The 23206-nt window shown below is 49.3% G+C and overlaps 1 protein-coding gene across 2 annotated transcripts in view; it reads right to left on the minus strand.

Moving 5' to 3' along the window:
* Positions 1 to 4398: 4398 nt before the first annotated feature.
* The window catches only part of NHERF2 (NHERF family PDZ scaffold protein 2), a 104852-nt gene continuing 86044 nt past the window's right edge, over positions 4399 to 23206 (minus strand). The window contains exons 3-7 of one of the 2 annotated variants that reach the window (XM_060260893.1): positions 20741 to 20920; positions 12332 to 12485; positions 8749 to 8792; positions 7730 to 7792; positions 4399 to 4868 (exon numbers count right to left, since the gene is read on the minus strand). In XM_060260893.1, coding sequence (XP_060116876.1) covers positions 4710 to 4868; positions 7730 to 7792; positions 8749 to 8792; positions 12332 to 12485; positions 20741 to 20920 — 600 coding nt within the window. In that variant the 3' untranslated portion in view covers positions 4399 to 4709. The remainder of the gene's footprint in view (positions 4869 to 7729; positions 7793 to 8748; positions 8793 to 12331; positions 12486 to 20740; positions 20921 to 23206) is intronic. The other variant, XM_060260894.1, reaches the window with a different exon arrangement.

Below are 23206 nucleotides of genomic sequence, written 5' to 3' on the forward strand. Positions count from 1 at the left end.
TGTGGAATTCACAGCAGTCTGTTCACCAGTTTGGTGAAGAGAGCCAATTCGGTGTAGTGGTGAAATGTGCGGACTCTTCTCTGGGAGAACCGGGTTTGATTCCCCACTCCTCTGCTTGCAGCTGCTGGAATGGCCTTGGGTCAGCCATAGCACTCACAGGAGTTGTCCTTGAAAGGGCAGCTGCTGTGAGAGCCCCCTCAGCCGCACCCACCTCACAGGGTGTCTGTTGTGGTGGGGAGGAGATATGGGAGATTGTAAGCCGCTCTGAGTCTCTGATCCAGAGAGAAGGGCGGGGTATAAATCTGCTGTCTTCTTTTTCTTCTCTTTGCAGGTAAAAAACAACCAATCCCTCCCCACCAGGCCTTTCTAGTAATTGGTGACAGGGCAGGTGCCCAGTTTTAGGGCTTTTATTGTAGCAGGAACTCCTTTGCCTATTAGGCCACACACCCTGATGTAGCCAATCCTCCAAGAGCTTACAGGGTTCTTAATACACGGCCTATTGTAAGCTCCAGGAGGATTGGCTACATCAGGGGGGTGTGGTGTAATATGCAAAGGGATTCCTGCTACAAAACCGTGGGGCTTTCCCTCCTCCACAAGTTAACATCAGAGAAGCCATGTTGGATCAGGCCAGTGGCCCATCCAGTCCAACACTCTGTACACACAGTGGCCAAAAAACCCCAGGTGCCATCAGGAGGTCCATCAGTGTGGCCAGGACGCTAGAAGTCCTCCCACTGTTGCCCCTCCCAGGCACCAAGAATACAGAGCATCACTTGCCCCAGACAGAGAATTGCAACAATACGCTGTGGGTAATAGCCACTGATGGACCTCTGCTCCATATGTTGATCCAATCCCTTCTTGAAGCTGGCAATGCTTGTAGCTGCCACCACCTCCTGTGGCAGTGAATTCCACATGTTAATCACCCTTTGGGTGAAGAAGGACTTCCTTTGATCCATTCTAACCCGACTGCTCAGCAATTTCATGGAGTGCCCACGAGTTCTTGTATTATGAGAAAGGGAGAAACGTACTTTTTTTCTCTGCTTTCTCTATGCCGTGCATAATCTTATGAATTTCTATCGTGTCACCCCTCAGTCGACGTTTCTCCAAGCTAAAGAGCCCCAAGTGTTCCCAAAGAATCTTGATCCCTTTAAGTCAAGCAGGCCCAGCCAAGTGGTCCCTAAAGATGGTTTGAAAGGGGGGGCCACAAGAAGGAGAGGTTCTCGAATTCCAACACCAAGCTCACAGTTACATGAGAAACCAGTTTTTATTATTATTACTATTGACATTTTCAGTATACATTAATTGTTTGTAACAATGCAGGTTTAACAGCTCTTTTATAACTTTTAGTGAGAGTTCTAAATTAGATGTGCAGGATTCTAAATGTTAACAGTTTACAGAATGGCAGAGAAAGAGAGAGAAGCACATGCTGTTGAATTGTTGGGAATCATTCCATGGGATATACAGAAAGAATCTCTCCATGTCCTTTTCTTTTTAAAAAAAATCTGAATACCTAATTTTCAGTTTGGTCACAAGCATCCATACCCATGCGCTTCCCCCGCCCCTCAATCCCTCACCTCGGATAACTTCCAATCTTATTTTAGGAATGCACATTAATGGAATTGAAAATCACGTCTGTTCGCGCCAAGTTCTGAATATAGCAAGGGGGTGGCGGAGAACGGAGAAGGTCTGCTCTACTTCTAGCAACCTCACACACTTTCTCTTTGGCCTAGTTTGTGAATAACCCGCCTCCCCCCCCCCACACACACACACACCAATTAACAAAGAAAAACTGTTTTGAGATGGCTAAGATGATAGAAAAAGAAGATATTGGATTTATATCCCGCCCTTCACTCTGAATCTCAGAGCAGCTCACAATCTCCTTTATCTTCCTCCCCCACAACAAACACCCTCAGAGGTAGGTGGGGCTGAGAGGGCTCTCCCATAAGCTGCCCTTTCAAGGATAACCTCTGCCAGAGCTCCAATGGCTGACCCAAGGCCATTCCAGCAGCTGCAAGTGGAGGAGTGGGGAATCAAACCCGGTTCTCCCGGATAAGAGAGCTCTGGCTGACCCAAGGCCATTCCAGCAGCTGCAAGTGGAGGAGTGGGGAATCAAACCTGGTTCTCCCAGATAAGAGAGCTATGGCTGACCCAAGGCCATTCCAGCAGCTGCAAGTGGAGGAGTGGAGAATCAAACCCGGTTCTCCCAGATAAGAGTCCGTGCACTTAACCACTACACCAAACTGGCTCTCAAGATGGAAAACCTTCGGGAGATCTCAGTCAGCACTGAGGTCCAGACAGATACGGGACAATCTCAGCAGCAGAGATCAGTCTGTTCCTGACTGTAAAACCTCACGAGTCTCACCAAATAAAGATAGAACAATTTAAGACAAAATCAAGGCACATTCTCTCCAAAGCCACGTTCCCGTTCACCAGCATCCCGGACTCAGTAGCCCCAAATCCAACCAAAAAGACAAGCTGCGGAAGCCACTTAGAGATGCACAGAAGTCGTCTCCTCGTTGCTGAGTTTATTTGGACCCACCGGTGACCAAAAGGCAGGGGGCAAACATCCAAATACTGCAGATTGGATTCTGCAGACCTATCCCCACTCACACAAGCCAGGCAAGCTGCAGCAATTGAGTAGCGTTTTCACAGAATATGGAAGTTGGTGGCAAATTTGGCCAATGGAGGAACGCAGAGAGGGAACTGGAGATATTGCTGAGCTTTCTCCGGCTTGCGCAGCCGAGAAAGCGGCATTTAAAAAGAAAATAATAATAATAGCCCTGATGGTCAAAAAAAGAGATTCCCAAAATGCTCACAAGTCTGTGTTAGAACAGCGAATCCTGGAATGTTGCTAATTATTGCTTACGAAACAGGAATAAATTCAATTGCAGAATTTGGACTGAGGTGGACGAGCATCCCAAGGGCCATGAACTCTTATCTGCATGGGACTACCCGCTTTTCCACCTTCTCCCTCAAAGCCTTCTGGGAATGCCATGTGTGAGTCTACAAAGAAGCCACAACCCCCAGGGAGGGTGAAAATTACCCAGCCTGCTTTGCTCCACCCACCACCATCACCCAAACGAAATAGAAAATGATCTAAGGCACCTTTTTTTACCCCCAATCACATTATTTATGAAATACACACCATGCCCCAAGGCCGCAATTGTGGGGGGGAGCTTGCTCACCAGAGAAACATCTGAACATCATAATTTTTTCCTTAAATACTAATATACGTGCGTGCCCTGACAGAAAGTTTATGTAAATCTGCTCTCTCCTTTTTTCTTCAAGAAAGAAAATAAAAATGGCATCCTATATGTCTCAATGTTTAATTTGGGGGGGGGGGGGCAAGGGGAAGCGGTTAGAAAAAACTCACTTTCACACAGAGCTTTTTTGTAGAAAAAGCCCAGCAAGAACTCATTTGCCTATTAGGCCACACCTCTGATGTCCCCATTGTTTCACATAGAGCTTTTTTTTGCAAAAACAGCCCAGCAGAACTAATCTGCCTATTAGGTCACACCCCCTTACACCAAGCCAACCGGAACTGTGTTCCTGCTCAAAAAAAGGGCTGACCAGCAGAGATAAAAGTGATGCTCAACTAAGTGTGCTGTTTAGAAAAGCAGCCTTTTGTGTGCGTCTGTTTTGCCAGCACAAAACTGGCCCGCAGGGGGAAAGAAATGTGCTCCAGGAACGTCACAGCCTCCCGGGACGACAGGATCCTTTTGCTGTGCTTGCTGGAAAGGATGTTTCCAACCCAAATTAATTCAGATCAGAATTCCTCGTAAATGTTAACATTCATGTTTCTTTTCTCCCCTGCTCCCCCACTCCTTCAGGGGTTGGCAAGGATGCATGCCTTCAACTAATAATTGTGGTATGTTGCAAAACATTGAATCCCCACATTTGCCAGTCTGGAAACCTTTTAAAAATTTCTCAGTGAGCAGAGCAGTTCTAAAAAGGGGTGATGGGGGAGGTACCAGGCACGGAAAAAAAACCTGAAATAGAAAAGGGATTTGTTGTGTAGGAAGCTCGAGGGGAGGGCGTTGGGAGCGTTAACTAAAACCAGATGAAAATTGCGGTTCCTCCCCCCCCAACCCCTTTCTTTTAAAATTCCAAACTTCAAGCAAGAGAGAAAACTGGAACGGTTGGCCAGCACCTTTATGAGTGTGTCAGCACTGTAGCCAGAGAGGTGTAAACCGTAGCCTTCCACAGGGCGGAACAAAAATGTGCTCTCTTCGAGATGTAAAAATACTTTGCAAATATCTAAAAAGGAAGGGGAGGAAAAGGGGGGGGGGGAAGAACCCCCCCAAAATAGTTATATATAAAAATGGACCTATAAATAATATATTCTAAATATTGCAGGTTTTAAGTGATCCATTGTTAAACCAAAAACGCTTCCTTTTCGTCTTTTTGCGCCACCTTTCCTGCTGTTTCTCGAAGCTGAAAGTTCGTGTTTACCAACGCTGAACTCAGCAGTCCTGGTCTCTTCCCCCTTCTCCCAGCCACTTTTGCAAAAAGAGAAGAGACATTTTTTTAAAAAAAAAGGCCTTGTACGAAGCAATGCAAACCTATGGAGGAAAACGCGGAGCGTGGAGTGCCCTGAAGCTATGCCCAGAGAGGGGTGAGCAGGATTCGTGCACGTCGCAAAAGTCTGGTGGCTGCAGTTGGAGGGGGGGAGGCAGAAAGGAAGGGAGTCCTGGGTCGACAACAGGGGGGGCTCAGAAGTTGCTGAAAATCTCCCGTTTCTTGTTCCAGTCCATTTGGGGGGCTCGCTTGTTCACCCGCTTGGCCCGGACTTTCTCTTTGGCTTCTGCCGCCGTTGGACTCAAATCCAAGCCGCTCTCTTCGAAAGGATCCTTTATGCCAGGTTCTCCCACCTAAAAGGGGGGAGGGCCAGTGGGGGAGAGCCAGGAAAAATTAGGGTTGAGTTAGTCGTGGAAAAAAAAATTAACACCGACACAAAATACATTCGCGTTCTCCAACAAAACATTTCCCCACTGTTGCATTTGCCAGGAATCCCCAACAAGGGCCTGTGAGCACCACAGTGCCACTGATACTTTTATTGGTGCCCCCCAAGTGTTTTTAGAAAGTGGGTGAGGCTTCTGCCAAGCAGGACTTATGACTGGCTGTTGGGGATTGGCTGGACAGTTTAAAATCGGATTTCAGCGGCAGTTGCCACTACAGTGTTGGTTGTATTCTCTCTCTTCTTCCCCAGTGTACTTTTCTAAAATGACCTCTCTTCTCCCCAGAATTCAGGCCTCCTCTGTGTGTGGCTCCGCCTCCAGTGGCAGCCATTTTGTGGTTGGCTCCACCTCCAATGGCAGCCATTTTGGGCTTGCACCCACCACCTGGTATCGGAATTCCAAAAATGCCCACAGGTTCAAAAAGTTTGGGGACCCCTGACATATTTCTCCAGATTCTGTACAGCTTGCTCTGTTCTGTATAGCATCTAGTGCCCCTCCCCAAAATACCCCCCAAGTTTCAAAACGATTGGACCAGGGGGTCCAATTCTATGAGCCCCAAAAGAAGGTGCCCCTATCCTTCATTCTTTCCTATGGAAGGAAGGCATTTAAAAAGGTGTGCTGTCCCTGGAAATGTGATGGCTGGGACTCCCTTGGAGTTCAATTATGCTTGTCACACCCTTGCTCCTGGCTCCGCCCCCAATGTCTCCTGGCTCCACCCCCAAAGTCTCCTGGCTCCACCCCCAAAGTCCCCAGATATTTCTTGAATTGGACTTGGCAACCCTAGACAGTGATGCTCTGTCTTCTTGGTGTTTGTGGGGGGGCACAGTGGGAGGGCTTCTAAGGTCCTGGCCCCACTAGTGGACCTCCTGATGGCACCTGGGATTTTTGGCCACTGTGTGACACAGAGTGTTGGACAGGATAGGCCATTGGCCTGATCCAACATGGCTTCTCTTGTGTTCCTATGTTCTTAAGTATTTCCTTTTAGCCGTCCTCAATCCACTGCCCATCAAATTCACTGGATCCAACGACATAAAACCACGAAAGGCCCTTGGTACAACCGAGGCAGTGCCTGCCCTAACAGCTGTTGCATCTGGCAAAATCCGTACAAAACCAGAAAAGCAAACCCCCCCCCCCATACACGCACTCCACTTTAAAAGTATGGAAAGAATGCAAGAGTTTGGACTCCAAACAACTCAAGAGCTCTCTTTTCTTCCCCACAAGAGCCCGAAGCTATCGGCTATAATTCAAGCCCTCTCTGTGGTCTTTGTAAAAGTCTTTCTAATCAAGGCCTGCTCATTTTTCCCCCTTTAAAAGAAAAGGGGAGTAGGGGGGACACATAAGCCGTGTGGCATTTCTATATTTTCCCTCGCATTTGAATGCAATTAAGTTTATTAACCAGAGTTTGGAGAGGGGAGGGGGGAGTTATTTGCTTGCAAGCTTGCAGAGGCGGAAAAATAAATTTGTGTTGCCGATGTAATTTCTCCAGATTCAAATCAGCTTGCTTTGTTCTAGCCTCTTTCATCCCAAGGAGGTCCCTGAAGAATAACTTGAGAAAAGACAGTTTCACTCACTTGGGCCACCTTTGGGGGTGGAACACAGCAGATGTTTGGGGAGGGGGTATAAATAGCTAAGCCTGGAGCCAAGGAGACAGGGGGAAATTCTGCATATGGCATAGAAGAAAGGGGGGATGTCTTCTAGAACAGATCAGGAGCGGGGGGGGGGGGGAGTAAACACAAGGATTCTACAGGGTGGGGTGGGGGATGGGGTAGCAGAAGAGGCTTAAAACAGAAAAAAGATTGTCCAAAGTTAAATACGATGCAGCAAAAATTTTCCAGCAGAGCCTTAGCATGTGAAATAATTCTTCATGAGGGACATGTCCCCCCCCCACCCCCGGCTGCAATCTATAAATATGGAGGGCAGAAGGGGTAGAATTTTAGCAGGAGCTCCTTTGCATATTAGGCCACACACCCCTGATGTAGCCAATCCTCCAAGAGCTTGAAGGGTGCGGCCTAATATGCAAAAAGGTGTGTGGCCTAATATGCAAAGGAGCTCCTGCTAGAATTCCACGCCTGGGGGGCGGTCAGAATTTATGGGGAGGGGGAATTCTAGGAAGTCTTTCCCCTTGCTTGCAATGGCTTCCAACTGCCAGCAGAGGGCGTGCAGCTTTATATCGCTCTCTGCCCGGAATATAAAATCCGGGATTTCTCCCCTTTAAACAGGAACTGAGAGCAAACAAAAAATCCAGCCTAACGTTCAGGAGTCGCCCAATGTCCATCAGGCACAAAGCTTTCCTTGCCTGCACCCCTAAGATCTATTCTGTACATCCTAATTTTCTACTTGCCGCTCAGGGGACAGTCGATGATAACACTGTGGTTAACTGGCAGACAGCAAAAGTAGATTGCAAAGAGGTAGAACAGAAGCCTGAAAAAGAGACGCAGGAAGGAATCAGGAGCTGACGAAGGAACAGAAAGAGAAGGGGCTGTGGAATTTCCCGGGCTGGAGAGAGGCAGCCAGATAAAAGCCAGCAGAGAAAGGAATAACCCTTGTCTACGTAGAGAAGGGAGCGCTCAAGAGAAGAGGGAGCGTGTCTTGAAGATGCTAAAGGGGTGGGCTGGGGTGGGGTGAGGCCGAGCTTGGATCAGGGAAAAGCAGAAAGCAAGGAAGGTGTGTAGATTTGCACAACTGAGAGGGTGAAGAAAATCCCAAAGCAGAAGGGGCAAAGGGCCTTCCTACTCAGTACCGAAGCAGGATAAGAAAAACGTCGTTTGTGTTACCTCCGAATCTTTCTCAGGACTTTGGCAATTGCTGTGGAACGAAGACACAGATCCGCCGTTCAGCTGTTAGAAAGGGAAACACGTTTATTACCGGGTGGATAAAAGCGCCATTGGGCCAGATGGACCAAGAGCCTTTTGAGGCTTTAGTGAACCTCGAGGGGTAGGGGGCCTAAACAGGAAGGGAAATATGCAGCCAAGGGACATGGGGGAAAAGAGAGGTTGGCCAGTTTCTCACTTATGGTGTTCCCCTGGGTGCCAACTAGAAATGCCTTCTACGGCAGCACCCAACGGCTTGCAGGGGACAAGAGAGAAGGAAGCGTTGGAAGGAATGCTTTCTGTCCAGCTGGACTGGTTTGACATGTGTTTTTCCCCACCACAATATGCTACTGACCTCATAACATTTGCTATGAGGAACAGGTATTTACCTTGTCCGGCTGGGCCAAGTATGTCATAAAATGTAATGCCAGGAAGCAGAGATACAAACCTTATAAAGGACACAGACACTCAGTCTAATCCACCTTACTGGCTTGCTGAGCCTCAGCCAACAGAAGGAAGAGAGACTTGGCTCAGTAGCTCTGCTGTGCAACTGAGAGAGCCTGGCAAAGTTAGCTCTCCTTCCCCCACTTCGTCCCCAAGGGAGAAGCTTTGCTCTGTTGCTCCTGTGCGATTGAGCAAGCCTGAAAAAGCAAGTTGTGATGCAGAAGGAAGCAAGAGAGGGAGACGGAAGCAGATGACAGCCAGTTGCTTGCAGGCTTGATAGGAGCTCTCCGGGGGCCTGATTCGGCCCCTGGGTCACATGTTTGACACCCCTGCGGACATAACTGGACCTACAAGAGGTCTGTTTCATTTTCTTGCCTACCAAAGAAAGGACACAAAGTATCTGGGCAATGTTGGCTGAAAGGCAGGGTTGCCCGTGGTCAGGGACTATCTCCCTTGGAAAAAAAAACCTGAAATCACGCACATCGAGAAAAAATTCTCTTAAGTTTCACTGAACCTCCAAGCAGGGTTAGCTCCCTTACCTGTGTTTGTGCTGACCCATTGGTCAAGGGCAGAGGAACTCCACCTGAAGACAAAGCAGAGAGACAGCCTGATAAGAACATAATAATAGCCTTGCAGGATCAGACCAGGGAGGGTCCATCTAGTCCTGCCTCCTGTCTCACACGGGCCAACCAGTTCCTCTGGAGGGCCAACAACAGAGCAGAGAGGCTGAGGCCTTCCCCTGAGAAGAACCTCAGAAGAGCCCTGCTGGATCAGACCAGGGAGGGTCCATCTAGTCCAGCATCCTGTCTCACACAAGGGCCAACCAGTTCCTCTGGAGGGGCAACAATAGGGCAGAGAGGCCGAGGTCTTCCCCTGAGGAGAACATCAGAAGAGCCCTGCTGGGTCAGACCAGGGAGGGTCCATCTAGCCCAGCCTCCTGTCTCACACAGCGGCCACCTAGTTCCTCTGGAGGGCCAACAACAGAGCAGAAAGGCCGAGGCCTTTCCCTGAGAAGAACCTCAGAAGAGCCCTGCTGGATCAGACCAGGGAGGGTCCATCTAGTCCAGCCTCCTGTCTCACACAGGGGCCAGTCATTTTCTCTGGAGGGCCAACAACAGGACAGAAAGGCCAAGGCGTTCCCCGGATGATGCCTCCTGGCTCTGGGATTCAGGGATTGACTGCCTCTGAACATGCAGGTTTCCCTAAGCCACCATGGCTAGTAGCCACTGGTAGACTTCTCCTCCATGAATCTAATCCCCTTTTAAGGCTGTTTATTCCTGTGGCCATCACTACATCCTCTAGTAGCAAACTCCATAATTTCAATGCTCATTGTGTAAAGCGGTATTCTTTTGCATGCAGAATGCAATTCTACACAGATCCAGACAGCACAGTGTAGAAAATTAAAGAATTAGCTGTGTGTTCATGGCCTTCACCAGGGTCAGCTCCTGGTAATGCCAAGCCTGGGCAAGTTGGTACAAGATGGAGGGCTTCCATAGATGAGGGGAAGAGCCCACCTTCCGCTAAAACCACAGCAAATATGGTATTTAATTCCCCCAAGCCTGCAAGCCAGCACAAGCTGTAGCCCGCTGGGGTGGGAATCTGGACACAGATCTTCAAATATCCTATGTGCAAAGCCACCCCATTACACCCTCCTCCAGTCTCCCACATCTCAGACAGTTACCACATCAAAAGCAAATTTGGGAACTGGGTCATTTGCCTGAACAAAAGTTCATATGTCTGCCTTTTTGCAAACCACCTCTCTACACCTTCCCCCACCACCACCTCCTCCGAGAACAGCAGAGCAGCATGCGTGACTCTGTTCCCTGTTTTGTTTTCGCAACAACCCTGCGAGGTAGGCCAGGCGGAGGGAGAAGGCGATGGGCCCAAAGGCAGCGTGCGGGTTCGAACCAGGGTTTCTCACCAATCCTACCCCAACATTTGAACCACATCCTCATAATGGCTTTCTAATAAGAAGGAAACATATGGGAAGCCTGTGGATCGATCCTTACTCTAGAGCAGGAGTGACCAAACTTAACGTAAGACCCACAAAGTTTAGTTTAGTTTATTTGATTCACATCCCCTCCTCCCCGCCGAAACAGGCTCAGAGCGGCTCACAAACATAATAGAATAACAATAAAAACAGCTAAATTAAACATTAAAAGAAACAGTTGAAACAATTTGGTGCTAATTCCATATGATTGAGGATGGCATTCTGTGTTCTTGGGCATCCAATCGGATCTAACATCGTGGCGGTGGTCGCCATTCAGTTAAAAGCCAACTGAAATAATATTGTCTCGCTAGCCTTGCGGAAGAATAAATGTCAGGTGTTTGAGAGCTGCAAGACTTGAACAGATGTTTGAGAGCCACAAAACAGGAAGGAAGGAAGGAAGGAAGGAAGGAAGGAAGGAAGGAAGGAAGGAAGGAAGGAAGGAAGGAAGGAAGGAAGGAAGGAAGGAAGGAAGGAAGGAAGGAAGGAAAGCAAATAGGGGAGGAGGAAGGGAGAGGTGGAAGAAAGCAATTTTAAATGCATTCTCCAAGCCACTGGCTGGCTTGGAGAAGTGTTCTAAAGAGACAAATACTTTATCCCAACCAGCTGACAAGACAGTGGGGGCTTTGTGAGCCACACAATATGTGTGAAAGAGCCACGTGTGGCTCCCGAGCCATAGTTTGGCCACTCCTGCGCTAGAGGGGTTTTTGTCCCCCCCACCTTTTTTTCTTTGCTTTGGCGCAAAGTCCTCACAGCTCTCAAGCAAACCCAAAAAATTAAGAATAACAAAGGCGGGACTGGGAAAGCGGATTTCATTCCTGCTGCTCGCCTTTCCCAAACCAGACCCCAGTCCTCAAAGAGACGCCCAGTCGTTCAGGCTCGCTTTTGTCGTGCTGGCCGGCGTCTCCTCGAGAGGAGAACAACAGGGTCGATTATCCCCCGTGCCAAGAAGGAAAGCATCCCTGGCTCCTATCTCTGGTTAGCTCGGGAGCATCTGAAACCAGTCTCTCTCCCCACCCCACACCCCCCATCTCTGAATTGTTCCAAGTCGTTCTTTTGGATTCCTCTCTCTGCTGAAGGCCAGGAAAAGACAATCCAGCACTGGAGACAAGAAAGTCGCTTAGATAAGAAACAGCTGGGTTAGAGACACAGAGCTCTTCATTCAGCTCAGCCATGGAGGAAAGGCCGGGGGGGGGGTGTTTAGTGGAACACGGTGATCTGCCCCCCTACGATGCCCCAGCGGGGGGGGGACTTCTGTTGCTGGCTCAAAGCAGCAAGGACCGTGGGTAAAAGTGCCAATTAGCAGGACTAATTATTTCTGTCTCAGGAAATGACCGCCCTTTGCTTGTGACTGAACCCCCCCCCCTCCCCGTGGTGTCAAGAGACCAGCCAAGCCAATGCCTTTTGTTAAATGCCCATTCCTACCCCTTAATGCCCTACATCAGTTTGGTGTCATGGTTAAGTGTGCGGACTCTTATCTGGGAGAACCGGGTTTGATTCCCCACTCCTCCACTTGCAGCTGCTGGAATGGCCTTGGGTCAGCCGTAGCTCTTGTAGGAGTTGTCCTTGAAAGGGCAGCTGCTGGGAGAGCCCTCTCAGCCCCACCCACCTCACAGGGTATTTGCTGAGGGGGGAGAAGATACAGGAGATGGTAAGCCGCTCTGAGACTCTGATTCAGAGAGAAGGGTGGGGTATAAATCTAAAGTCTTCTTCTTTGATTCACCTCTCCTCCACTTGCAGCTGCTGGAATGGCCTTGGGTCAGCCATAGCTCTGGCAGGAGTTGTCCTTGAAAGGGCAGCTGCTGGGAGAGCCCTTTCAGCCCCACCCACCTCACAGGGTATCTGCTGTAGGGGGAGAAGATACAGGAGATGGTAAGCCACTCTGAGACTCTGATTCAGAGAGAAGGGCGGGGTATAAATCTGCAGTGCTCTTCTTCTTCACTGATCCATGTTTTTGGAGGGAATAACCCACAGCTGACATTTCTAACGTTTTACTGCATCTCGTGCAGGAGCACAGATATGGGGGCGGGAAGGACCTAATGCATGGCTACTGGCCATAGTGCGAAATGCACAGAGCTCCATCTCTCCTTTCTGCTCTTCACCACTGAGCCAATTCTTGGCACAGGCAGCCTCACCTCTGACGTGTTCCTCGGTAGGAACGATGCCCAGTTTCTTGAAGTGTTCGTCTGTCTCGGGATCCACCACCAGTAACTTGGCTTCGCTCTCCTTGGATTTGATGTGGGCCACAACCTCCGAATGCTTCATGCCCTCCACGTTGATCCCATTGACCTGAAGGAGAGAGAGAACACAGGAACATAAGAACATAAGAGAAGCCATGTTGGATCAGGCTAACGGCCCATCCAGTCCAACACTCTGTGTCACACCAGGCACCATCAGGAGGTCCATCAGTGGGGCCAGGACACTAGAAGTCCTCCCACTGTTGCCCTCCCCCAAACACCAAGAATACAGAGCATCCCTGCCCCAAACATAAGAACATAAGAGAAGCCATGTTGGATCAGGCCAAGGGCCCATTCAGTCCAACACTCTGTGCCACACAGTGGCCAAAAAACCCAGGAGATCCACCAGTGGGGCCAGGACACTAGAAGCCCCCCACTGTGCCCCCCAAGCACCCAGAATACAGAGCATCCCTGCCCCAGACTGAGAGCTCCAACAATACATAAGAACATAAGAGAAGCCATGTTAGATCAGGCCAATGGCCCATCCAGTCCAACATTCTGTGTCACACAGCGGCCAAATATACACACACACACACACACACACTGTGGCTAATAGCCACTGATGGACCTCTGCTCCATATTTTTATCTAACCCCCTCTTGAAGGTGGCCATGCTTGTGGCCGCCACCACCTCCTGTGGCAGTGAATACCCTGTGGCTAAGAGCCACTGATGGACCTCTGCTCCATATGTTGATCCAATCTCCTCTTTGGTAATTAACAATTTATTGGCGTTTTCCAATACAAAAAACAAACAAGAATGCAAAGGAACAAGGAGGTAAATAACACTGCAGCGTAGTAAATAATATCGACTATAGCTGAGTAAGAAGTATGTGTAAACAAGCTGTAAACCGTGTTGGATAAGCACATAACAGTCACATTATGTATAAAAAGGAAAAGAAAAGATAGGAAACATAGCAAAAAGGCTAACAGCAAGTGATGTAAGATGCCATAATCAATCAATTACAGAATTTAAAGAATATCAGCATCAAGAGTCATTACTATTATAAAGTGTACCTTCGGCAACACTTGCGCAAGATGTAGACCGCGACTAGCACAAACAGAGGAGGAAAGATATTTTAAAGGGGGAAAAAAATAGAGATAGAATATGCTGTCTGGGTTAAGCGCAAGCTGAGCGACAGCAAAGAAGCAGAACTCGGCTTTTGTTTTGCAAACTTCAGAATGACTAAATCTACTGCTGGTTCTACGGTCCTTCCTTCCGCCCAGGGAAACCAGAGAACTTTAGCTCAGGCAGGGTCGGAGAGCAACATCCCTCCAAAACTACAATTCCCAGGATGCTTTAGAAGGAAGCCGTGGCAGTCAAAGATATCGGTCAGTTGTAAAGCTAGGTCCTCAGAGGTGTGGGGAAATCTGAATTGTCCTAGACTGATGACTGATACAATATATAGGGCAAAGCTTGACTCCATTGGCACCTTTAAAACCCACAAAGTAATTCAAAGTTTGACCACGAAAGCATATGCCCAGAATTAAACTTTGTTGGTCTTAAAGGTGACGCAAAATTTGTTTTATTGCTTCAGACCAGGAGTGGCCAAACTGCAGCTCGAGAGTCACATGTGGCTCTTTCACACATATTGTGTGGCTCTCAGAGCCCCCCCACCCCCCCGCACTCCATCAGCCAGCTTGGAGAAGGCCTTTGTCTCTTTACATCACTTCTCTGAGGCAAGGCAGCTGGAGGCTTGGAGAATGCATTTAAAGTTAAAGCTGATTTCTTTCCACCTCTCCCTCCCTCTTCCCTCCTCCCACCCCTTCATCTATCTTCCTTCCTTCCTTCCTTCCTTCCTTCCTTCCTTCCTTCCTTCCTTCCTTCCTTCCTTCCTTCCTTCCAAACCAGTTTGATGTACTTTACTCAAGTTTATTCACAGCAGAAGCCAGCAAAAAACAATACAGATAAAACCAATGTCACAAGAGAAGCCATATTGGATAGAAATTGTGCTGAGAGAACAGAGGTAAAATTGCTACAGTCAATTATAAAACATGCATACAGTTTATAATGGGATTAAACATTTTAAAAACTACCAACTAAGAGAGAGAGAAAGAAAATGCCTAGCTATTACCCTTCAGAGCTACAAGTGACTTCCTAGTTCTGGTGGCAAGCCAGCCAAATTTTGTTTGGTGTAGTGGTTAAGCGCACAGACTCTTATTTGGGAGAACTGGGTTTGATTCCCTACCCCCTCCACTTGCAGCTGATGGAATGGCCTTGGGTCAGCCATAGCTCTTGCAGAGCTATCCTTGAAAGGGCAGCTTCTGTCAGAGCTCTCTCAGCCCCACCCACCTCACAGGGTGTCTGTTGTGGGGGGAGAAGATAAAGGAGATTGTGAGCCGCTCTGAGACTCTGATATTCGGAGTTGAGGGCAGGATATAAATCCAGTATCATCTTCTCCTCCTCCTCCTTTCTTCCTTCCTTTTCTTGCAGCTCTCAAACACCTGACATTTACATCTTGTGGGTGGCTCTCAAACATTTATTCCATGTGGCAACTTGGGCCACCCCTGCTTCAGACCAACATGGCTTCTCACTTGAATCTGTCAATGTATAGGAGTTAACCCTTCCCCTGTTCCGTACACAGCTGCCAAGATTAAATCAACGTGCCAGATTTTAAAAATCTTGCGGCCAAACAGAGCAGGGGAGAGAGATTCCCAGCTCCGACATTTTTAGTAAAAGGAAGCACCAGGCCTTATTTTGTTAATGAAAATGTACTTTGTAAAAAACATGCACGTGTGTTTAGAAAAGAGGGGAAAGGGGTTGGTTGCTGGGGCAAAGCGGAGGGAATAGCTGGGCAAGCGATCAGGCTGTTTCAAATACAGACAAAGGGAGAATTCACTGGAGACCAGCCGCCCGGGCAAACAATGGCCAGCCCTTTGTCAGGCTGAATAATGATCCTCTCCTTCATGTACAGGGGCTAATTGTCAGCTGACAATGAAAAGCAGCCACCTCAGTTCATCATGATGCGCCCTGTAAAAACAAAATACAGTGCTGGAACCAGGGAAGTTCCTTATTCGAATCTCACCTGAGCCCCAAATGCATTCGGCAGGACCTCTCCGGTTCAGCCCCCTGCCCCCACCCACATCCTCAAGACGGGGCTGACCACACTGACTGGTCCATCCGAAGCAGAGCTGTGTCCTTCCAAGTCCATTGATCTTGCTGGGCTCAGGAGGAAGCAATTCTTCTTAGGACCGCACTGTGGACTACAATTGCAGGGCTGTTGCGAAAGCGATGGGAGGCCAGACTTGAACAAACGGGTCTGCTTCCTTCAGATCGGGTCTGTCTAGGATTGCCAAGTCCGACTCAAGAAATACATTTTATTCAAGGCAGGGCCAGAGAGTCAGTTGGTGTTGGAGAGTCAGTTTGGTGTAGTGGTTAAGTGTGCGGACTCTTATCTGGGAGAACCGGGTTTGATTCCCCCACTCCTCCACTTGCACCTGCTAGCATGGCCTTGGGTCAGCCACAGCTCTCTTATCTGGGAGAACCGGGTTTGATTTCCCCACCCCTCCACTTGCACCTGCTAGCATGGCCTTGGGTCAGCCATAGCTCTGGCAGAGGTTGTCCTTGAAAGGGCAGCTGCTGTGGGAGCCCTCTCCAGCCCCACCCACCTCACAGGGTGTCTGTTGTGGGGGAGGAAGGGAAAGGAGATTGTGAGCCGCTCTGAGACTCTTTGGAGTGGAGGGCGGGATATAAATCCAATATCTTCATCTACCTCACATGGTCTGTTGTGGGGGAGGAAGGGAAAGGAGATTGTGAGCCGCTCTGAGACTCTTCGGAGTAGAGGGTGGGATATAAATCCAGTATCTTCTTCTACCTCACAGGGTGTCTGTTGTGGGGGAGGGAGGGAAAGGAGATTGTGAGCCGCCCTGAGTGGAGGACGGGATATAAATCCAATCTCTTCTTCTTCTTCTTCAGCCCTAGACTGTCTGGGACCCCAGACAAGGCTAACTTCTGCTGTCCTCCTCCCACATTGATAGCATGACCGAGTCACATGGGGCACCCAATTCGGCGTCCCCTAAAGGCTGGCGCCCTAAACTGTCCCCTAGTATGCCTAGTAGAAGGGCAAGCCCTGATTCAAGGTATGAGCTTTTGTGTGCACAATCATGCACCGCTGAGGTATCTGAAATGCACACACAGAGGTATCTGAGGAAGCGAGCGGGCACACAAAAGCTCGTACCTTGAATAAAACTTTGTTGGTCTTAAAGAGGCCGCTGGATATTAACGTGGTTTTAAAGCACCTGAAAAAGCTACAGAAAGGTAGCAGAGTGCAATGAAGCGCTGATATAATGTTTGTGGAGAGTGTGTAATTCTTTTATTAAGCTGTGTTGCACGAGTTGTAATTGTTCTTTGCACAGTAATTTTCCACAGCCTCCTACGTTTTTCTCAGTCTCCAGGTGGGGCCTGGAGATCTCCTGCCTTTCCAACTGATCTCCAGCTGGCAGAGATCAGCTCCCCTGGAGAAAACGGCTGCTTTGAAGGGTGGGCTTTAGGGCATTGGACCATGTTGAGGCCCCTCCCCTTTCCAAACCCCACCCTCTCCTCTCTCCTGGCTCCACCTCCAAAGTCTCCAGGTATTTTCCAGCCCAGACCTGGCAAACCTATCTGCAGTGCATGCACACACCCACCCACACCCTAGAGGCAAGTAACCTGGAAAGGAAAGGAAAGGAAAGGTCCCCTGTGCAAGCACCAGTCATTTCCAACTTTGGGGTGACGTTGCTTTCACAACGTTTTCACGGCAGACTTTTTACAGGGTGGTTTGCCATTGCCTTCCCCAGTCATCTACGCTTTCCTCCCAGCAAGCTGGGGACTCCTTTGACCGACCTCGGAAGGGTGGAAGGCTGAGTCAACCTGGAGCCGGCTACCTGAAAACCCAGCTTCCGCCGGGGATCGAATTTAGGTCGTGAGCAGAGCTTAGGACTGCAGTTACTGCAAGTAACCTGAGCAGTACCCAAATTCCTCCTTGGAAAAGGCCCCTTGGGGTGGACCCTACACCAGCAAGGCTTCCAACAAGATGGGACTGGCGACGCAGGAGCTAAGAGAAGTCCAGGCCTACCCAAGTCATTGGGCTCCAGGGACAGAAAGCAGGTCCCGTTTTCACCAGAGATTTCCCATAAACAACTCTCGCAAAAGGCCAAAAGAGCACCTGGGAATACAAAACCGCAGGCCGGCTCTTTCGATGGCCTCTGTTTCCTAGCAACGCTTTAACCGGAGGTTCCTCAGAGGCCTCCCTGTAGGTCGAGCAAGACCAAGCAAGAGCTCAACAGGAAGAAAGGGCTGGAGAGATGCCAGCTGAGCCCCTCATTTCTAGCCCTCTCGGAGCCCTGGAGACAGGCCGTGGCATTTCTCCCCGTGCCCATCGCCACCGCCTGTTAATGTGCATATTTTCAAGTTGTTCCTGGCACTGCTGTGTACGGGTGGAGCGCAAAGCGGCGCCCTGGGGAGGGGGAGGAACAGACCAAACAAAACATGCCCCTCCCAGAGAGGCAAAACCCCTCCACTGATGACGCTCCCTGCGGAGCATCAAACATTCATGCCCTTGCGCTTGGATCGGGTTTCTGGATTCCGCAGGTCACTCTCTTCCCTCTTTGTGGCTCCAGGAAATGCGCCAGGGGTGGCTAAATTAATCATGACCGGCCCCTATCGGTGACACACTGAGCAGCCAGAGAAAGAAGGCTGGTCTTCTCTCCGCCCCCCCCCCCCTCCGCCAAGGCCTCTCTCTCGTTCCCTCGCTTATGCCCAGGTGCAGCTGCGGGCGCATTAAAGATTCAGGTGCCAGGAGCAAACGGATGCAGCGCCACAAAAGCAAATTCTGGCACGGTGTGGCTGCACAACGTGTCAATGCGGCAGGAGCAAGCAAAGGTCACAGCAGGGGGGGGAGGGGGGGGTGTTGCATATTTTCTGGAACCGCAATAAGGCCCCCCCCAGCCCCACCTCCTTCAAGTCTCTGCTTCCACCAGAGGTTTTAATATGACTTCCTCCGTTCTGTAAGCCGGAACTGAATGGGTGACCTAATTTGTCTCAATCATTCCCTGCTCTGGGTACTAAAATTTGCTAGGGGGGGGGAGGGGGTGGGGGTGAAGGTGGGGTTGTTGAATCACAGGACTGGCCCGGCTATGAGGGACACTGAGGCCCAGGTTGCAAGCTGTTGAATGCTGTGTTAAAGGAAAAATAATAGGAAGAAGGAGAAGGAGAAGGAGAAGAAGAAGAAGAAGAAGAAGAAGAAGAAGAAGAAGAAGAAGAAGAAGAAGAAGAAGAAGAAGAAGAAGAAGAAGAAGAAGAAGAAGAAGAAGAAGAAGAAGAAGAAGAAGAAGAAGAAGAAGAAGAAGAAGAAGAAGAAGAAGAAGAAGAAGAAGTGCAGATTTGTACCCTACCCTTCTCTCTGAGTCAAGATTATATAAAGGAGATTGTAAGCCTCTCTGAGTCAAGAGACTCAGAGTGGTTTACAATCTCCTTTATCTTAACCCACCACAACAGACACAACAGGTGGGTGGGGCTGAGAGAGCTCTCATGGAAGCTGCCCTTTCAAGGGCAACTCTGCCAGAGCTATGACTGATCCAAGGCCATTCCAGCAGCTGCAAGTGGCGGAGTGGGGAATCAAACCCGGTTCTCCCAGATAAGAGAGCTCTGGCTGACCCAAGGCCATTCCAGCAGCTGCAAGTGGAGGAGTGGGGAATCAAACCCGGTTCTCCCAGATAAGAGAGCTCTGGCTGACCCAAGGCCATTCCAGCAGCTGCAAGTGGAGGAGGGGGGAATCCAACCCGGTTCTCCCAGATAAGAGAGCTCTGGCTGACCCAAGGCCATTCCAGCAGCTGCAAGTGGAGGAGGGGGGAATCCAACCCGGTTCTCCCAGATAAGAGAGCTCTGGCTGACCCAAGGCCATTCCAGCAGCTGCAAGTGGAGGAGTGGGGAATCAAACCCGGTTCTCCCAGATAAGAGAGCTCTGGCTGACCCAAGGCCATTCCAGCAGCTGCAAGTGGAGGAGGGGGGAATCCAACCCGGTTCTCCCAGATAAGAGAGCTCTGGCTGACCCAAGGCCATTCCAGCAGCTGCAAGTGGAGGAGGGGGGAATCCAACCCGGTTCTCCCAGATAAGAGAGCTCTGGCTGACCCAAGGCCATTCCAGCAGCTGCAAGTGGAGGAGTGGGGAATCAAACTTGGTTCTCCCAGATAAGAGAGCTGTGGCTGACCCAAGGCCCTTCCAGCAGCTGCAAGTGGCGGAGTGGGGAATCCAACCCGGTTCTCCCAGATAAGAGTCTGTGCACTTAACCACTACACCAAACTGGCTCTCGTTTGTTTGTTTTCTATTTTACTTTATTTTTTATTTTAAAAATGGGGCTCCGTTGCATTTTCTGCCTTCTGTCAAAAATCATTTCTATGTATCTGAAGCAGTGTGCGTAGCACACAAAAGCTCATACCTTGCATAAACTTTTGTTTGCCAGTTTGGTGCAGTGGTTAAGTGCGCGGACTCTTATTTGGGAGAACCAGGTTTGATTCCCCACTCCTTCACTTGCAGCTGCTGGAATGGCCTTGGGTTGGCCATAGCTCTCGTAGGAGTTGTCCTTGAAAGGGCAGCTGCTGTAAACGCTCTCTCTGCCCCACCTACCTCGCAGGCAGTTTTCCCTCTAAGCTGAGTTAGCGCGAGCTAGCTCACAGATTTTTAGCCTCCAGCTCACATATTTTTGTCTTAGCTCAGGAAGGATGACCCCAGAGCACAATAATTTATGCAGGAGCTCACAACTTTAATGCCAGTAGCTCACAACTGTAATACCAGTAGCTCACAACGTAGAATTTTTGCTCACAAGACTCTGCAGCTTAGAGGAAACTTTGCTCACAGGGTATCAGTTTTTTTTGGGGGGGGGGAGGGGGGAAGGAGCTTGTAACCGCTCTGGGACTCTGAGATTCAGAGTATAGGGTGGGATATAAATCCGATATCTTCTTCTTCTTAAAGGTACCACTGGACTCAAAGTCTGTTCTGCTGCTTCGAACCAACATAGCTGCCCAACTGGATCTGTCAAAAATATCTTGACTGTGGCAACAGCGAGCTCGGTAAAGGGGCTACAGTTTTGCTCTTGTGTCCCAAAGCCGAACTGTGAATGATCCATGTGAGATTACTGGTGCCCGCGTTGTCTCTCTCAGAGGGGAAACAGAGACTCAAATTCACATGCCTTCCTATAATCCCAGATGTGAGAAGAGCCACGGTGGTCACTTAGTAGCCAGAGTGGGAAAAGTCCAGGGATGGTGCTTTTGAAGGCATGACCACCATGGGGTCTGGTCCCCGGGCCTCGCCACACCTGGAAACCCCTTTGCTTACCTCCACGAGTTTATCCTGTGCTTTGAGTCCCGCTTTCGATGCTGGCGAATCTGGGTCGACTGACCGGATGAACTGCCCAGGGCGGGACTTCTCGCTGTGGAGGTTGAACCCATAGCCGGTGGGGCCCTTTTTGAGGTGACAGAGCCGTGGACACAGTTCCTTGGCTTGGCCGTTCAAATCCTAGAAGTTAAAAAAAGTAAAAATGGCATTGTGACGTTTACTTCTCTCTTTAAAAAAAAAAAAGTAGGTAACAAAGAGAAGAAATAAAACAAGGAAACGTCCCTAAACAGAATACCCACCCGTCCCCGTCCCCAAGGACAAGCAGGGGCAAATTAACAAATGCGTTTCCTCTAATTGAGTCTATTTTTAAAAGCCAATTGTCCTATTCTTGGTAGGATACATTTAATATGTTTGCTAAATGACAAAAGGGATAAAATTAGAAGCTCCCCCATGGACTCCCTCTCCCAGTTCAATGTGAGGGGCAAACAGATGGTAAACTGACGGAATATCCCAAAACACAACAATTTGAGGAGCTGGGAATGAACACACAAGGGCACGCCATCTGTCCTGCCTGGAATGTGTGTTGTGTGCGTGGGGGGCGGCCGTTTTCAAGGCACGAGACTAGGGGCGGCCAAACTTGCTTAATGTAAGAGCCCTATAGAATAAATGTTAGATGTCTGAGAGCCACAAATAGATGGGGAGAGGTGGAAAGAAAGCAACCTTAACTTTAAATGCATTCTCCAAGCTACTGGTTGGCTTGGCTTGCAGAAGTGATTTAAAGAGACAAATGATGAGGCAGTGGAAGCTTTGAGAGCAACACAATATGTGTGAAAGAGCCACATGTGACTCCCGAGCCAGAGTTTGGCCACCCCTGCAAGAGACTGACACAGTGACCCTAGACTTCCTTGGCAGTCTCCAACAAGAACAAAAGAGAAGCCATGTTGGATCCGGCCAATGGCCCATCCAGTCCAGCACTGTTTCACACAGTGGACAAAAACCAGGAGGTCCATCAGTGGAGCCAGGACACTAGAAGCCCTCCCACTGTTGCCCCTCCCAAGCACTAAAAATACAGAGCATCACTTGCCCCAGAATTCCAACAATACACTGTGACTAATAGCCACCGATAGACCTCTGCTCTATATGTTCACCCAATCCCCTCTTGAAGCTGTCTATGCTTGTAGCTGCCACCACCTCCTGTGCAAGTGAATTGCATGTGTTTAATCACCCTTTGGGAGAAGAAGGACTTCCTTTTATCCGTTCTAACCTGCCTGCTCAGCCATTTCACTGAATATCCACGAGTTCTCGTATTGTGAGAACGGGAGAAAAGTACAATGCCAGGACTAACCAGAGCTGACCCTGCCTAGCTCCCAAGATTTGATGAGAGCAGGTTAGCCTGGGTTATCCGGGTCACGAACACGGGAACCTTTCAACCAAATCTCATTTCTACCCTTCAGGGTTACAGGAAAACCTCCATGCCTTTTGCCTCCCCTTGCAAATACCCGAAATATGGAAGCAAAGTAAACCATGCAAAGCCCAACCTATGTCGTGCAATTGCTCCTGACTGGAATAATATCTTCTAACCAGAAGAGAGCCAGTGAGAGACTTGCAGGAGACGGTAGGCCACATTTGCCTCCCGCTAACCCCACTCCCCCACACATACCGTTCCAAAACTGTTCTCCTCTTTTCCAAGGACTCTACCTCCCCCCCCCCCTTTCTTTCTCTTCCTCTTCCTCTTGCTGATGGCCACCGTCACAATGTCAGCTGCCATTTTGGGTTGCTACAGCAACCGAGAACACAGTCCAAACTCCAGAGGTTGGGAGGGGGGTGTTTGGTTGTTCTTTTGTGCCTATGTGCAGACATCACTCATACCAGTGGGGGGGGGGGGTTGTGTGATTTTTTTAGAAAAGAAGAAATAGATTTTTGAAAACAAATTGAGCTTCCCACCACCACCAAGTCTGCAAACTCTGAAGCGACAGCCGTAGCTGGCCCTACTGTGTGTGTTTTTGCATCCACATGGGAGCCAGGCCAGCATTTAGCTATCAGATATGGTGGCTCAGATAGAGCCCTGATTTATATAAGCAATGCAGAATTCAGAATATGATAAAATTCCACTTCCCTTAAAGCTAACAATATTAGGACCGCCAGGGATTAGCATCCGCCAAATTAAATAGCCAGCACTACCAGGAAAAAGAAAGGACTAAATAAAAGACAGGGAACTTTTTTGGGGGGAGATGAGTTTCTAAGCAAGGGCGGCTTCGTGTGGCCTCTTGTTTTGTTCTTCCGGGGGGCACTGAGGTTCCCCTGCAAGAACACTGAGGCAAACCACAGGGCCACAAATGGCGCCTGTCGATCAGAAGCATTCATAACCCGTTCTGTTTCGTTTATTGTCAGCATGCATGGAAACGAATGCCTTTCCCTCTTCCTCCTGCATTTTAGCCATCTCCCTGTTCGAAATTCTGACTTTTC

Source organism: Heteronotia binoei, chromosome 20 (genome assembly GCF_032191835.1).
Source record: "Heteronotia binoei isolate CCM8104 ecotype False Entrance Well chromosome 20, APGP_CSIRO_Hbin_v1, whole genome shotgun sequence".
In the NCBI taxonomy this organism is placed as follows: Eukaryota; Metazoa; Chordata; class Lepidosauria; order Squamata; family Gekkonidae; genus Heteronotia; species Heteronotia binoei.